Source organism: Seriola lalandi, unplaced genomic scaffold, assembly GCF_002814215.2.
Source record: "Seriola lalandi dorsalis isolate HSWRI2012SDOR001 ecotype SW California unplaced genomic scaffold, Sedor1 jcf7180002054581, whole genome shotgun sequence".
NCBI lineage: Eukaryota > Metazoa > Chordata > Actinopteri > Carangiformes > Carangidae > Seriola > Seriola lalandi.
The window spans coordinates 2,901,829-2,917,491 of NW_019525134.1; the positions used below are offsets into that span (position 1 = coordinate 2,901,829).

Here is a 15,663-nt window from a genome sequence, read left to right on the forward strand (position 1 = left end):
CCACCCCCATACACACTCTTCACATTCATAAATTATTGGTGGAACTAGTGACAAGGAAACAAAACAAATGCTTGTGGTTCCTCGACTGCAATAATGGTGTAATTATAAACAATAATATGAGAGTGACAGCCCCCGCTGCTCTGAAATGGCCAAATAATCATTTCTAATGCATCATTAAATGCCGCCTCTCAGCGTCTGTGGCCACAGACCGTCTCTCAGGTTGTGTGTTGACAGTTCATTAGGGGTTTTTACTACACTGCGATTGTGGTGATTGGGTAATGAAGTGATGGGGGTGGGAAAGACAGCAGGCAATGCTGCACACAGATTACTACCTTGTTTGGATGACGAAATCCTATAAGGACTCATTCAAACCAGCGAACAAAGGCAAAGGGGTTTTGAGAAAGAACTGCTGGTTAAACATGCTGTAGTACCTTCTCTGTTGTAGAAGCTATAGAGAAAACATGACACACAATGCTGGAAACTATTAGTTGGCAATTCTTCCTCAGCAATATGATTCAAATAAAGAAATTAGTTAATCCTAAATTAATCTGCGAAGGACCATAATCTTACATTAAAATGGAAATAAGAGTGTAGAGAAAATAACAATAACTTTAGTCTAAAGGCAAACGTTGTTCCAGGTTAAATGAGTGGCAGCTCAACAAGGTCCAGGTTGATTCAGCTGTCCTCATGTGTTGCTCTTCACAGTCGAGAATGAGGACACTGTACTGTCTGTTCTGTCTACAGCATCTGCAACATTTCAACTATTGTTAACTGTGTTCAGACGAATCAAACCAATCACAATCAATTATTCCATATGTTTTTAAATATTATAAATATTATACTTAATTCATTCATTTGTTATTGGTAAATTCCGGACATGTCTTTTTTTAGTTGGATTTAGTAATTTAGGAAAGTTATTCTGACAGTTCCTTCCACTGATGTCTCTTATCGTACAAGTCATATGAGCATCCATCAGTCACATGAAAGTCTCACTGGTTCCCTATTGATTTTCAGATGGCTACCATTAAGTGGATATTCTGTCCTAACAGGATATGCAGAGGTGTGAAATGGGAAATTAGGTACTAGGTCATTATAGGTCAGCGTAATACCTGCCATCCCTCTGATTCTACAGCAGCAGCACCATCCCAGATAACGTGTCAAGAAAACATACTGCGTACACAAGTTAATTGTCACATCACTGTAATCCAGTACAATGACAATCTGACAACATGTGTTAATTTACTCCTGCAAACTTTAAGACTCCTTAGCTCTGTATATTTCATAGTATATGAAGAACCAGACAATATATTGTAGTTTGCAATGCAAAGGGTTGAGAATCAAAATGTTTTACTGAAAAGACTAGTGATCCTATAATACACTATGCTATGTCTGTTACTCTAATATCAGTGGGACTGTAAGTCTCTCACGTGTCTCCAGGCCCATTTTCACGTCAACCATCTTGAATAATTCTGGAAGACACAACAAATGTTCCACACTCACCTTACGTATCCCTTCCACTTCAAAACCATTGAGGTTTGCATACAGCGAGTGGTGCCTCTTTCCTAACAATGATGTTGAAGTGACATTAGCCGTGGTCGGGACCGCCTTGTCCAAGAGCCCATGTTGGGTATTAACCTGCTCTTCCGACCTCCTGAACTCCGGCTGTTGTCGTCCAGGAGCTTCGGCCTCCTCGCGGCTCTCCATCTCTGCGGGTGCCGGTGCAGGCTCGGGCTGCTCAGGCCGAGTGCACAGGTCATACATCACTCTCAGTCAAAGTCAAACAGCGCGGATGGGATCAATATGACCAAATGAGGTGCCCAGCCAAGACCAAGCCATCACGGGCTTTTCATTTGCTGGAGGAGAATAACACAGATCAGCTGTGGCAGGTTGACTTCAGAATGATAGAGATGTCACTTTCCTCCTTTTCTCCAACAGTTTATAAGGACTGTTTTTTTTTTTACAGCTTAGGTGAAGTGTCTGAAACCAAACAGAGGACGGTTTTTGCCACGGTTGAAATGAACAAAACACATGAAGTTGCAAAATACTCCACAGCAGGAGTTAAAGCTGACAAAAATGGCACTAGTGTAAGAGTCAGTGTGCCATTTCCAAGACAAAACCAGCTACATATAAACCAGGAGTTGTAAAGTACCTCCTACCTCTGCACTGTGACGTTTCCCAAAATGAGGACAATGAGCCCTAAAGGGATATTACATATGTTCAGCCTTGGCTTCTCATTGAAATATGATGAATGTCATCGTCCTGGTAGCATTCTTCAGCATACTGTTGTTTGTATTTATAACCGTGTAGCATTCAGAGTCCTACTCACTACGTTGACATAGCCTGTTCCTTCATGCCTTGCCGCTCTGTCGTCTGAGGGGGGTTTTTCATAGGTACTTGTCCGTAAAATGAAAAATACACACCGCTCCAATTCTTATCCTACATAATGCTGAAACAGCGCATGTAGGCCCGACCGAAATAGCAAACAAGAAGAGACGTACGATGCAGAAAGAAAAAAAGACAACAAGAAAACGATTTAACTAACAGGTCTGCACTCCAGTTCCCATTCTCTCAGTGAGCCTGAGATGTGGGTGGCATGTTGACTCTTGAGCTGTGAGTCTGTCCTCATTGATGCTGCTGTGTCAAAAAGCATTTCATCCAGATGCTATGAGACTCGACGGGGCTGCTTAATCCCGTCTTGGTTACAGCGCCATAAAGGTGAAGAAAGAGGACGAAGGGAAAAATGTGTGTGTGTAAGACGGCGAGTGTCGCTGAGAGGAGGGGGTAGGGAGGACTGCTTCAATCGCCCTATCACAAAAAGGCAGGCTTTGAGACGGGGCCCAATCATTACCGTGACTAGAGCTCGTTTCCATGGAGATGACGCTGGAATGATGTTGGCTGCCTATTGATTGTTCAAGAGGCAGTACACACTGCAACACAGGGAGGCTGCAGGAGGCAGGCAGAGGAACAAGTGTGTCCAGTCCAGACTAATTCTAATGTTTTACTGCAGTTGTGCACGACAAAAACAAATCACGTCAGACAGGGTGATGAATGCTGCACACAACCAGACACTAAAAAAACAGAAGGTCTGATGCTGCCAAAGATAAACGGTGTCATAACTTAATGCTGGTTTATTCAGCCTTACAGTCCTCCTCTCAACTAGGAGGTACTATCAAGTACTGCAGCTAATTGTCTATCAAATGAGCAGGGCAGCCTAATAAATCCCCTTAACAATTAGCGGCCTGAATACAAGCCAAGAGGGGGGGTTGTCAAGTTATTTGGGATGGCATCTAGTTAAATCCTCACTCAAACTTGACAAACATTGTTTCAAAGCACAAAGCCTCATAATCCTATCAGTGTAAACCATTTAAAGATCCCCAGTATGTGTCAGTTGCTTAGTTGCTAACAGGCATGTATACAAAACAAATATATATATATATATATTATATTATATATAATATAGTAAATAATAAAAAAAAGAATTAAAAAAAAATTGTGGTAAAAAAATTAAAATAAGTACATTTTTTACCACCTTTGAACTGCTGCAAATTGGGTTATCATGTAGAATAATTCTGACTCTTACTAATGAACTCCAGTTACCCTTCATGTGCAATCAAGTTCATCTATAATCAGAGGGGATCAAGAGAGGGGGGTATGCTGTCAGACAGTGAATGGTTACCACTGCACTGCCGCTGAGAGGACAGTGGTGTTTTGTATTCTCACTGGGTAACAACAGGGTGAAACTCCGCCATAGGCACAGGATACCTTTGATAACAACCTGTACCAACCTATAGGCTCTTGTTAACCATCCAACCTAATTCCATCATCAGCTGGCTTGATTGAATAGGTTCTAGCTAAAATCAGAGGAAATGACAACACAATAAATGTATTGTATAATACTAACTCAGATACCAGGTAATTTAGTTCCTGCATCATCTTTCCTCAAAGTGGTTTTCTGTGGTTGCCATGGTCACACAGCAGGCCACAGCAAGCAAGCTGTGATGCACCTATCCAACTTTTCTCTACCCATATCGATTCTGACACCTCAACTTGAGAGCATTTGCTGATTCCCAGCACCAACCCCACACAAGCGCTCTCTTGTTTCTGCATTCAAATCGGTATCTCACTGTGTGGAACCCACTGGAATCATTTTTATGTGAGGCAACGTGAGGCCAGGGATTACTGTAGCACTAGAAACTGAGCTGACAGCCTGCTGTGACTGAATAAATGCAAGTGACAGCAGAAATGCTGAATTTCACATCGACACTGACAAAGAGAACAAAGAGAGTGTCTCTAATGTGGATGGGTCATGTCACGGCCAAAACCCGCTCTACTTAACTAAGGCTGGTACTGGCGCCGATACAGAAATGGCGTATTGGATCAATGCATCCCTAGTGTCAAGCGGAAAAATAAAGTTATACCTTCTCCAACTCAGGACCTGTTGATGTCATATTGACATCATACCAGCAATATTACATAAAACTAAAACCTTCCACTATAGTTGTCTCGGTCTAGGCTGACTCTGAATATGATACAGACATGAAAAAATATAAATATATTTTTTTAACCATTTCAGCAGCTACATGTGGACACAGTGGCACTTTAGTGACGTTTTCTGTCCAAAATAAATCAGAAATGAATTTATAATGAATAGAAATCCAAGTCCGCAGCAGTTCAGTGATGTCAGCTGCCACGGTCACACAACGCAGGCAGTGTGTTCCCGCCGTAATTCACCCAACATCACTGAAGACCTCTTATCCATTCCCACTCATCTACAGCAGATCAAGAGTAGTTGGTAGTTTAATACTTTGTGACTGCTTTGTTGCAGCCATTAAAGGTCACTGTCAGAAAACTCATAGCTGGGAGAAGAGAAATTAAAAATAGACATTTTTCCTTTTATAACCGGCATTCTCTGTTGCAGTGGAATCCAACACTAAAACTGTCACTTTTACAATGGCTCACTCTGAAAATGAAAGTGATATCCATTTCCCTTAACTGTCTATTATCCCCATTTGAATGTACTAACAGGCATGTGCAGTATGTTCTCTCAGTAACAGAGGGAAAAGGCTTTGATCGACAGCCTAAAAAAAGAAGGAGCCCAGACCAGACAGATGAAGCTCATACATATTCCCCGTCACTCGCAGACATGAGCTTCTTATTTTGTGCTAACGCAGCATTTCAGTCCTTTCCATTATTAATTCCAGTGTGCTCACAAGACCGTGGCTTTAGTAGCCTAAAGACTGAAACCAGTCCTGGCATGAACTCCACTGAACAGTATTTCTTTTCTGCTTCAGCTCCTTTGATAATTCAGATCTATACCCTGATCGGGAACAGAGGCCCTGACAGAAAAACAGTCGACAAAGAACAAAATATGTGAGATTAATGCTGCACACATGACATCTGCCACCAGTAACTTATCACATGTTGCACACAAAGACTAAATATAAATAACACTCACTGAGCATCAAACAAAGAAAAGCATCCAGTCAGTATAAGTTAATGCAGGTCAAACAGCACAGAAAAGCAGAGGCCCATCAAGTCATTTAGTCAGGTCCGTCATGGCTCAGTGGTATTGACATCCAATCACACTGACATATTTTGACAGAACCTCCCCATCTGGCTGTTGGTCAAATACATCTGACATGAAATTGTATCCATTAAATTAGGACACGGGGAAAAAAAAAGAATAATTTCTGAAACATCATTTGGAATTGAGCAAAAACCTAAGCAGCTTTCAATAGCTGTCACAGTATCAGCACACATTTCAGATACAACAGCTGATTTACACAACACTTAATGTGCAAATGCCAAAATACAAGTACAGGACCTAGATTTACTTTTATCATTGCGAAGCCTTACATTTTGGGCAAATCTAATAAACTATGCTAAGCTTCTAGCGTCTGTGATAAATATGTTTCTCCTGGTGTATTGCACATGCACATCTTTTCACGTGCAGTAACATATCTAATATTTTCATGGCACGAACAGAGGACATTTAGGAATATAAAAGTGTCAGTAGAATGAAAAATGTGGACTGTCTGTGTTAAAAACAAATAAACAGCAGCTAACATGAACAACAGTAGACATCCTTCTGACACTCGTGAAAGACAGCTGACATGATTAAAAGAAACAGGCACGAGCCGGTCCGTATTTGTTTTGGTTCACCTCAGTGCCAGTTTCTGGAATAACAAAGGCGATGCCTTGGCAGTGCTGTGCAAGAAATACATTATGAAACAACAATGAGGCTGGGCAAAGTGGGCATTTCTGCTTTGATTAATTATTCATTTTCCTCCCAATGAAAACTTGATCCAAAATTTAAGAGACAGAAACACATTGACCCACTTCTGCCACTCAAACTTGGAAGAATCCACCGCCAACACATGCTAACCCCGGCCCCCCCTCAACAGGAATTCACCGTCATGTATTTTACACCACGTCAATCACATTAAACGCTTTTTTCAAATAGAAACCAATGTACTGGCAACAAATTAGGCTGCAACATGAGCAAGTGTTTAGTTTCGTACAACAGTGTTCGACTGTGTGTGTATAACTGCTCAGAAAAAAAAAAACTCCTCATGGAAATGTTAACAGTTGCTGTTTTGTACTCTGTGTTTCTGCTGCTGGCGATGCACCACCGCTGCCTTTTGTGTTGTGTGACTGCGTTGCTTAGCTTAGCTCTAAAAGGGGGGAAATCATTGGACATATTATTTGACTTCACCCGATGATCCCAATTGTACAAAGAACTACTGATAAAAAATATCAATTTGCAATAAATATGGTTCAAATTATTGTAGATTCTGTGAATCTTTCCATGGTACCTTTTTGTGTGATTACTATGTTAATGAGTTTATGTTCAGCCAATCATAAGCCCAGGTTAACACCTACATTTGATGTGTTTCTTTAGAAATTATGAAAACATGAAGCTATTACAGCTAATGCTTGTCAAACTGTGATTTACAGGCTGAGGATGAACCAAACTCCAGTACAAAACTAATTGTATTTTCGATCGCTGAAGGTTCCCCGTGGAGTTTTTTGATCTCTAATAGCATCTCTGTTTTGTTTATCTCATGCACAAGTATGGGGACGCACATGCACATATGTGCTTATGCAGATTGTGTGGTACACACTCCTGTCAGTGTTTTTACATTATTCCACTAATCTACAGGTGGCGAGAACATGCTAAGATATACTGCAATGTTCAAGCAAAGAAAGAGAAAGAGACTGCAAGCTAGTAACCAAGGATGCAAACAATGCTGGATTTTTAAATCAGCTTTGCCAATGTTTTAAGAGGAAGGAAATGCATTCAACAAGTTTGATAGACCTCGAGGATACACACAATGCATCTGCAGGGCACATTTTAACAAACAGGGAAGCTGGACGTATTGTTTTCCTTTAAACAACAGGGCAAAGCTGAAAGATGTGTCCTGTTACCTCTTTCCCGCACACCAGCCACTACGTCTGCAGCGTCTATCTATGGTTAATTATATAAATACAATGTCTAGCAATCCAGCTGGTTAACTTAAATTCAAGTAGTGAAATGCACTGGTTATGATGTGATTTACCATCTTGATTTCGCTTAAAATCATTTTCCTCCAAAACAAATGTGCAGCATACTGTATTTTATGAAAATATGAAAATATCTTATTGCTACCAACGATTCAGTGTTTCACATTCTGTCTGTGTGTGAAGGAGGACGACCAACAAGCAGTATAATAGACTCTATACATCCATACACCAACATTTCTACCAACATACTGCATATACTCAGTATATGTTCATTGTGAATATACAACCAGTGAAAATGTGAAGAATAATTTGGAGATATGAAATATCTTACCTCCATGTTTCTGTCCATGCATTTGGGGGGTGATGACTCGTCTGACCCGGAGGACTCAGTGCACAGGGGGGGCTGGTCGTCCCAGCCTGCATGGGGAGTGTTGTGTGGGTGACAAATTTTCAGAGAGCTTCTCCGACAGGTGTCCACGTCTGCAGCAGTGGTGCAGGGTCAGCTGTGCACAAGTCCCTGCCTGAAGGCTTCTTTTGCTGATCTTGTTTGGTGTTTTTCTTAGACGAGTGGGAGGCACTCTGCGATCTTTGAAGTGTCACAGAGGAGTTATCACCATCTTTCTGAGTTGGTTTTCTTGAGAGACGTTTAAAAATGTAGCTGTGGTGTCCTGCTCTCTGCCTCCCCTGCAACAGTCTTCCGTGGGCCTCTAGCAGGTGGCAGAGGAAGATGGCCTTTTCTAGCTCAAATTCCTGTCTGTGATGCAATTTATAGACTGCCTGCTCACCATTTATCTCCTCATACAGTGTCAGCAGCAACTGCTCCAGCTTTGTGTACGTTTCTCTGCTGCACAAAAAAAAAGCCTCCTTCCCTGTGGAATCGACCTTACTGTATCGTCCAGCGTCTTTAATGTCCACCTCCTTAGCCAGCAAACGCCAGCGTCTGTTAGAGTGCCTGTCCTTTTGGGACCCACGCCTAGACGTCAGCTCCTTCACGGCCCTCTGCTGTTCCCTCTCTGCTTCTTCTCGCAGGCGCCTTAGCTCCAAACAGAGGTGTCCGCAGGCCCGCTGTGTTCGATTCTTCTCCGCTTCCAAGTCAGCACGCAGCCTCTCAAGCTCTCGTCCATAGTCCGTCTGGCTCTGGCACGGTTTCTTGGATGACAGTGCCAGAGGGTTATCCCTGTCTTTCCTCATGATGGCTCATTCACAGCACAACATGCGATGAAAGGCAAGAAACATTCATTTCTAAAGAAGGGCCATGCATCAGAACTGAGAGGAAGTGCAGGTGGGTGGGTGATGGGTTGGTTATCAGACATGCAGCATGCAATTATCACACCAGGTCACTGGCCACTGGAGGGATGAGACAGTGGAGGATGTGAGAGAAATGGAAAAATGATCAGGTATTATTGTTTTACGTGAATGCACTGACAAGAAATGCAGTGTTTTCAGCATGGTGAAAGCACAAGTGACGATCCCTCTGTCTGTTAGAAGCAGAGGTGGACAAAGTACACAACTTCATTACTTGAGTCACAGTATAGATCCTCCTGGTCAAATATTACTTGAATACAAGTGAAACACATGTTTACTTGAGTACTGGAGTACTTGATTTTAAAGATACTTAAGCACTCCAAAGTACATTTTTTATGTCAACACATTGTTGTATTGCTCCACAGCACAGACTTTCTTGTAGAACCTGTAGAATAAAAAGCTTGAATGTGCTTCAAAGCTGATAGAAATGGTCATAAAAACACAAATGAATCACAGAAGGAGCCATTGTTGTTTACATATTTCTTTCTTTAGGCAGTGATGAAGTTTGGTCATGGTAAACACAGCGAACGTTTAAAATGAAAGGAATCTTTCTTTGTCCACCCCTGGTTAGGATTCAGAAAAAAACATGGTAGCACTCAGAATAGCTTTAGGAAAGCAAGCACATTAAAAACACAGAAAATAAATGTGTGACATTTTGTTATAAATAGAGAAAGAAACCATCTCTGTGCAATGAGTCCTACCAAGATACAAACTGGTTATTATATATTTATATGGATACATGCAATGGTACCTTACAAATACCTTATCATGACTGTGTTATACCTGATTTATATTTGTTTTATCTGAACTGACTTAATGAACAGATGCCGACATCATGAGAACATATAAATAAACTATCCCCTCCCAGTTCACGCAGTCAGAGATAGGATTCATGTCGCTTATGCTTGGGAGCAGGAGCCTGCCTTCAACTGAGGATGCAACAGGTGAAGTAGTGAACTCCCAGTGAAACGACACTGCAACGTCAGCTTTCTTTACTGTAGCCGGTTTTACCATCACTAGCTCAACTTAGCGGTGTCCATATGGGCGGGCGCTGGGTTCATATTACAGAGAGGATGGGGACTTCTTCGGCTAATGGCTAATTAACTATTTTACTGTAGCAAACTATTATGAGGTAAAGTAGGTGATGCTAAATTAGACGGCGCTATCTGATAACACGAATAACAGTCAACATGATAATGGAGCTTTAACAAGTCCTGACTAGCTAACTACGTCTTGTTAGCAAGTGTTAGCTAACCGTTAAGTTTTCTAGCTACAACTTGTATCAAACTCACCTCCCAGCGGACTCAGCTGTTAAATTTAACTTTTCATCAATGGCGTCATCCTCTTTCAACCCAGGTACTTTTGTTAAAATGGGCTATCCAGCAACAGTGAGGCAGCTAACGTTGATGGTTACAGGTCCATGAAGCCATGCAAGAAGAGTTTGTTTATCTGTCAGGCAGCAGTCTCTCACACACACACACACAGGCTGTGTCCGGCGTCGCTCTGATGGCCAGTCCAGGAGCAGTGCTGCCTTCACGTGCACTCCGCCATCAACGTATCAATTAAAGTCTTACAGTGATACTGAATCTCTTTCCATTAAGAATATCAAGAATTCCTGTGGATCTGCATCGTTCAGCAAACAAACAGAAAGAGGAGAGTAATGAATATTGGCTCTCGTCTCAATCAAAGTTTTCAGGTCGTATCTGTCAAGAGTTGTTATAGCCATTCCCAACATTACTTCTAATTGCATTTTTCTACCACCCTAAATTTTAAAGGTCCGTCCTTCGTTGTTGCATTAAGGCCCACAGATTTATTTGAGTTGTTTGGGAGCGTTTCGACAATGATTTCGATATTACCGACAGTTCCTGAAGGCAACATAATCAGTAAATCCAACCAACTTGTATGAGGTGGATGACCGCTAGTGGCTGCAGGCTGCCAGTGCTGGATTTGTCGGCTGTATGTAAGGTTTATAAATAGAGTTTAATCCCCTGAATCTTTTTTTTTTTTAATTAATGTTTTAAAAAAAATTGTATTGATTATTCTTAAATGTGACATATTCTCCTAAACCACTAACTGATATTCATCTCAGTGGACAGAGGGTCATACACAACCTGTATTCCTATATACAAGTGTTTTGAGCGTCGACAGACCAGAATATTTATATGTCCTCAGGAGAAGAACTACATCTTATGAAACCAGTATAATTATATAGTCTGACGGGAAGTATTTAATTTGATCAAACTGCTACATAATGTATACTTGAAAAAGTATCTAATGTTATGAGCACTCTCAGGAGGAATTATCTGATTTGATCAAATGTTATGACCAAGTGTATATCAAGTAAACCATAGAACTATCTGTGAACAGTTTTCACAGAGACCGTTTCACATGTGAGGATAAGAAAAGCACTGGTGTAAGGACCTTTGCAGCCCACTTTGTTGTTCTCCATACCTGAATTCCAGGTGCTGCTTTGTTTCTAGGTTCCTGTTCATGTTCATGCTGGCTCTCTGTCACATCCACCGTTAATAATAATAAATAAAAATCATAGTATTAAGAGGAAGGAAAAGTTAAAGATTGTGACAGGAAATCTGTCTATGGAAATGTATATATGTATGTACATGTGGTTTTTAAGTGCCTGTCACACAACAAGAACAGTTTGCATGAAGAAAACAAATAAATTATTATTTCCTGTATTACTATCATCAGAATGTTGCGACCAACCCGTTCTTGTGACTAACTTTTTTGTGAATCAACAGGAATGCAGTGTTAGATATGATTTGTGAGACCTTGATAAAATTCTTCCTGAGATTTCATTATTTGGCAAAGGCAATGATACTGAAATGTATAAATCCTCAGAGGTATGTACATACCTTTTCAATATCAAGTTGCCGAAATCCATCAGAGGCAAAGGATACCATGTGTGACCACTGGGTGGCATTTGTATGAACAGAGAATTAAACATTTACTCAATATTTTTGTATCAGGCCATGATGAGCATTTTGTCAAAGCCGACTTTTTCCTTTGGTATAAATTAAGCCTGTAACTTTCTCTTTAAATTTTTCATTTTCTTTATTTTTACAATCATCAGCAATGCAAGTGCATCAGTTGAGAGCATCTCTAATGGTTTGTGTTCACTGTGAGGGGGAAAGAGGCAGAGATAGAGAGAAAGAGAGAGAGATTCAGCATACCTCTCTCTGTTATCAGGGTGTCCTTGGGCCGCTCCCTCTCTCATTCCCATCTCTATCTGCTCACGTGTGGCAGACTGTTGGAAAGAGGCAGAAACAGACAGAGAGGGAGAGCTAATGCGCTGCACTGCAAAACCCCAATTCTTACAGCTGCATCTGCTTAATCATTGAACACATTTTCCTTCTAACAGGGTATTTTTACCTCTGCAGTGAGGATACTCTGAAAGACATCCCTGCAAACAGATAACAGTCTTGTTGCTTCGTTGTTCATCTGCCTTGATTGTGATCTGTACATCCAGTATTTACCTATTCAGTGTTTATCTTTGTTGAGCTCAGACAGACTTCTGGGAACAGTTCTGTCTGCACACTTCATATACATCTGCCCTGTTTCTGTTGCATCCTACTGGTTTGAAGCCATGCTCACAACATGGCCATATTTCTGTACCTATATTTTCATATACAACATGTTCTGGCACATATAGCTTCTGTATTTTCAGACACATCTCTGCACCATCTGTGAATACTAACAACTCCCACTTGTGTGTCCTGACACATTCCTGTATATCATATCATTCTGTAAATTAAAAAATAAACAGCCCCCAGTGCTCTGTCTGACACAAGTGTAGAATATATATTGGTGTATTCTTTTCCTTTTCTCTGTCAGTTGATCGCTTCTGGTCTGTAAAGTGTCATTTGTGGCCATTTTTTTGACACCAGCTTTGAGTCTATGTGATATATTCATTCTGCAGGTGCTTTCCTACAGTCTTTTATTTCAAAGACATTTGAGTCTTTTTTTTTTTTTACCATAACTTAATGTTACTTAATGCTTTCTGTTGTACAATGGCACAGATGGGACAAAAACGTTTAAACGATAATACACTGGTGTTTCCTTACCATTTTTTATAAACACGATACTCTCAAGGTTATGTAATATGGCAGCAATATTTTGTAACCAAAATCTTTAAAACAAACATGTCAGATCAAGTTTATTTATAGAGCACATATTTCATACATAAAGCATTTATTTAATTTATTTCTAATCACAGAAATTCAGCAGTTTATTTTAGTAGAAGAATTCATTTAAAGTCTCAACATGTGAATGAGAGAGGTGAACTGTGTCACAGTTTCAACACCTGGGATAAAGAATACATCCTGTCCTCATGACCCACTTGAAATCATTGTCCGGGACAAAGGTGTCAGGATGTCATGTTGCACTATCTGTGTCAAGTAAAAATTCAAGCCCCTCGTATATAGGGAACAAAAGCATTTAGATGACTCATGTTTTTGTGAGACCTGGGCACCACGACACCTCAGATCAGGTGATCTATGAGCGCACTACCTCTTACAGTAGTCAGCACCATTAGAGTTATGTAAAACAGACTCCAGCAATATGCACAGTAGTGGACCTCACCACCAAATCATCAACTCTCTAACAAGGCATCTATTCCAGAAACTGCATATTGCCCATTTGCTCACATTGTATGTGTCTCCAAATTCAACTGGGAGATGAGGAGACTGGTCTTCCTCCTGCCTTTTTCTTCCCCCGGGCCTTTTTGTTCGAACAAGTTGCTGAGCTACAGGGAAAACTGTATCCGTGTGTGTGTCCGTGAAGCTAACATGAAGGAGGAAAAGAAGTGGTGAGAAAATAATGTTGTCGTCTATCCGACAAAGAGATTCTTTACAAAGCACTGAAAACACAGGGGGCATTTTAACTCACAGTCACAGGTTTGTACAGCAGCTAATCACTGCTGACCATCTCCCCATCATTGTATGTCCTGGCACAACTGGGGATCCTTCTAATATGTGTTTGGAAGTATCCAGTAACACGTGAAGCCTCCGACACGTGAAACAAACTGGGAAAGGGATGTCATATCAGCTGCGACTGGGTGCTGCTTATGAGGTTTTTGTTTTCAAGGAGACTTCAGCAAAACATAAATGAGGTTTTTGAAAGATGAAAATCATTACCATGGTTTCTGTGGGTCTTGACACTAGCAATGTTTTCATGTCAGAGAAAAGCCATTAGAAAAAAGAAACTAGGTTCTGTTTGACATCTATTACCAAGGCTCTAGCGGCTGCTTTCTCTTTATTTCATGGTGTATATTAATACAATAAAAAAATAAAAAATAAATAAAATAATATTTATAGTGTGTTACTGAAGTTTTCTCAATTTGTGCCTGTGTATTTTACAGGTAGAGAAATAACTCGTTTTTTTCGACAGAAAAAAACTTATAAAGACTTTTGTTTTATTGTTTCATTTGTGTAATTAGTTTTTAATTTTTTCTGACTTTAAAGCGTCTTTGGATACACAGTGTCAGCAGGCTCCCTTCACCTCCTCCTTCTGCACATGTACAAGTAACTGAATAATAGCCACACACATGCGTTTCAGTGGTTAATGTGGCAATCAGTTATGAGCTTTTTATACCCTGTTTTAATCAAATATTTAAAGAAAAACAAAGTTTTCTTAGAGAGAGAGAGTTTTATAGAACATTATTTCCTACATTTTTCCCCTTTTATTGAGTGATTACAAAACAAATTAAGACAAGTGTAACAATAATGAGATTGGAGCAAACAGCACAAGATACAACAAACATGCAAGATCAAATGAATAAAGAAGAAGAGAGAAAAAAAGGAATAATGATAATAATTGCAGCGGGGATCTAGAACTGTCGACTCAGTGCTTTTTGCATAATCCTGCTGACTGACTGACTGAATGACTGACTAACAAGGGTGAAAAACACAACCTCCATGGCAGTGGTAATTAGCTAATGCTAATAGTTCACTAAGTAAATAGCTACCAACTTACTGCTACTAACACCATGCTGCAGTCACTGTACTTGGTGCTACATAGTCAAGTTTTATTCTTTGTCATATTCCTATTTTTCTGCCCCCCTACTTTAAAATTAAACTTATTTGTTGTTGACCAGTTCTTTGGTAAATGAAATGGTGCAACCGCAAAAACAAAACAGGTTTTCAAGGCAGAGGCAGAGCTGGTAGATCTGCAGCTTTGTCTGTCGTGTTTTCTCAATCTTGTGCTGAAAATTAGCTCGGGGTAACAGAATCCCAATATTTTGACTCAACCACTGATTCAGGGAACACGGCAGTAGGGAGCTCTGAATTGGTCCTTGAAAACCTTGACAATGGACCATGGACAGCCTGCACGTTTCCCCACAGCTCAGGAAGGATTAGTGTTTGGAAGCAATTGCTATTAGTCGGCTGCACAATTCAAAGAGGCCCAAGGCTTTTTCCTCGTGAGGAGACATGCAATTGCGAGAACTATACAATATCTTGTATGTCTGAAATATAAGCACACTGACACACATTAAGCTTCTTTCTAGCTCAGAGGTGAGAGCAACCTTTCAACGGGTGTACTGTACACGCAGGGATTCAGATCATGTTGGCAACGCATGAATATTACAATAATCTTCAAGACAATTTACCGTTCATTCAGCTGATGAAAGATTTGACAGGTGAAATGCACCATACAGACCCACACTGAGCACAAGTGCACGTCTTCTGACAGATTTTGAAACAAAAAGCTTTTTAAAGCCGCGTTATTGAGCACTCAGTCAATTTCCTTGTCTTTTCACTCCACAGCGCTTGATCCAGTAATAATTGTCAGTCACCGGTGTGTCTGTGGCTCTAAATGAAAGAGTGGAGGATTTTAAAAACT

The 15,663-nt window shown here is 40.5% G+C and overlaps 1 protein-coding gene across 1 annotated transcript in view; it reads right to left on the reverse strand.

The window, feature by feature from the left end:
* tspoap1 (TSPO associated protein 1) overlaps positions 1-8,846 on the reverse strand; it is a 58,915-nt gene extending 50,069 nt beyond the window's left edge. The window contains 2 exon segments of the mRNA XM_087177104.1: positions 7,835-7,998; positions 8,001-8,846. Of these exon segments, the coding sequence (XP_087033230.1) occupies positions 7,835-7,998; positions 8,001-8,694 (858 nt within the window). The 5' untranslated portion in view covers positions 8,695-8,846.
* Between the last annotated feature and the right edge of the window lie 6,817 nt (positions 8,847-15,663).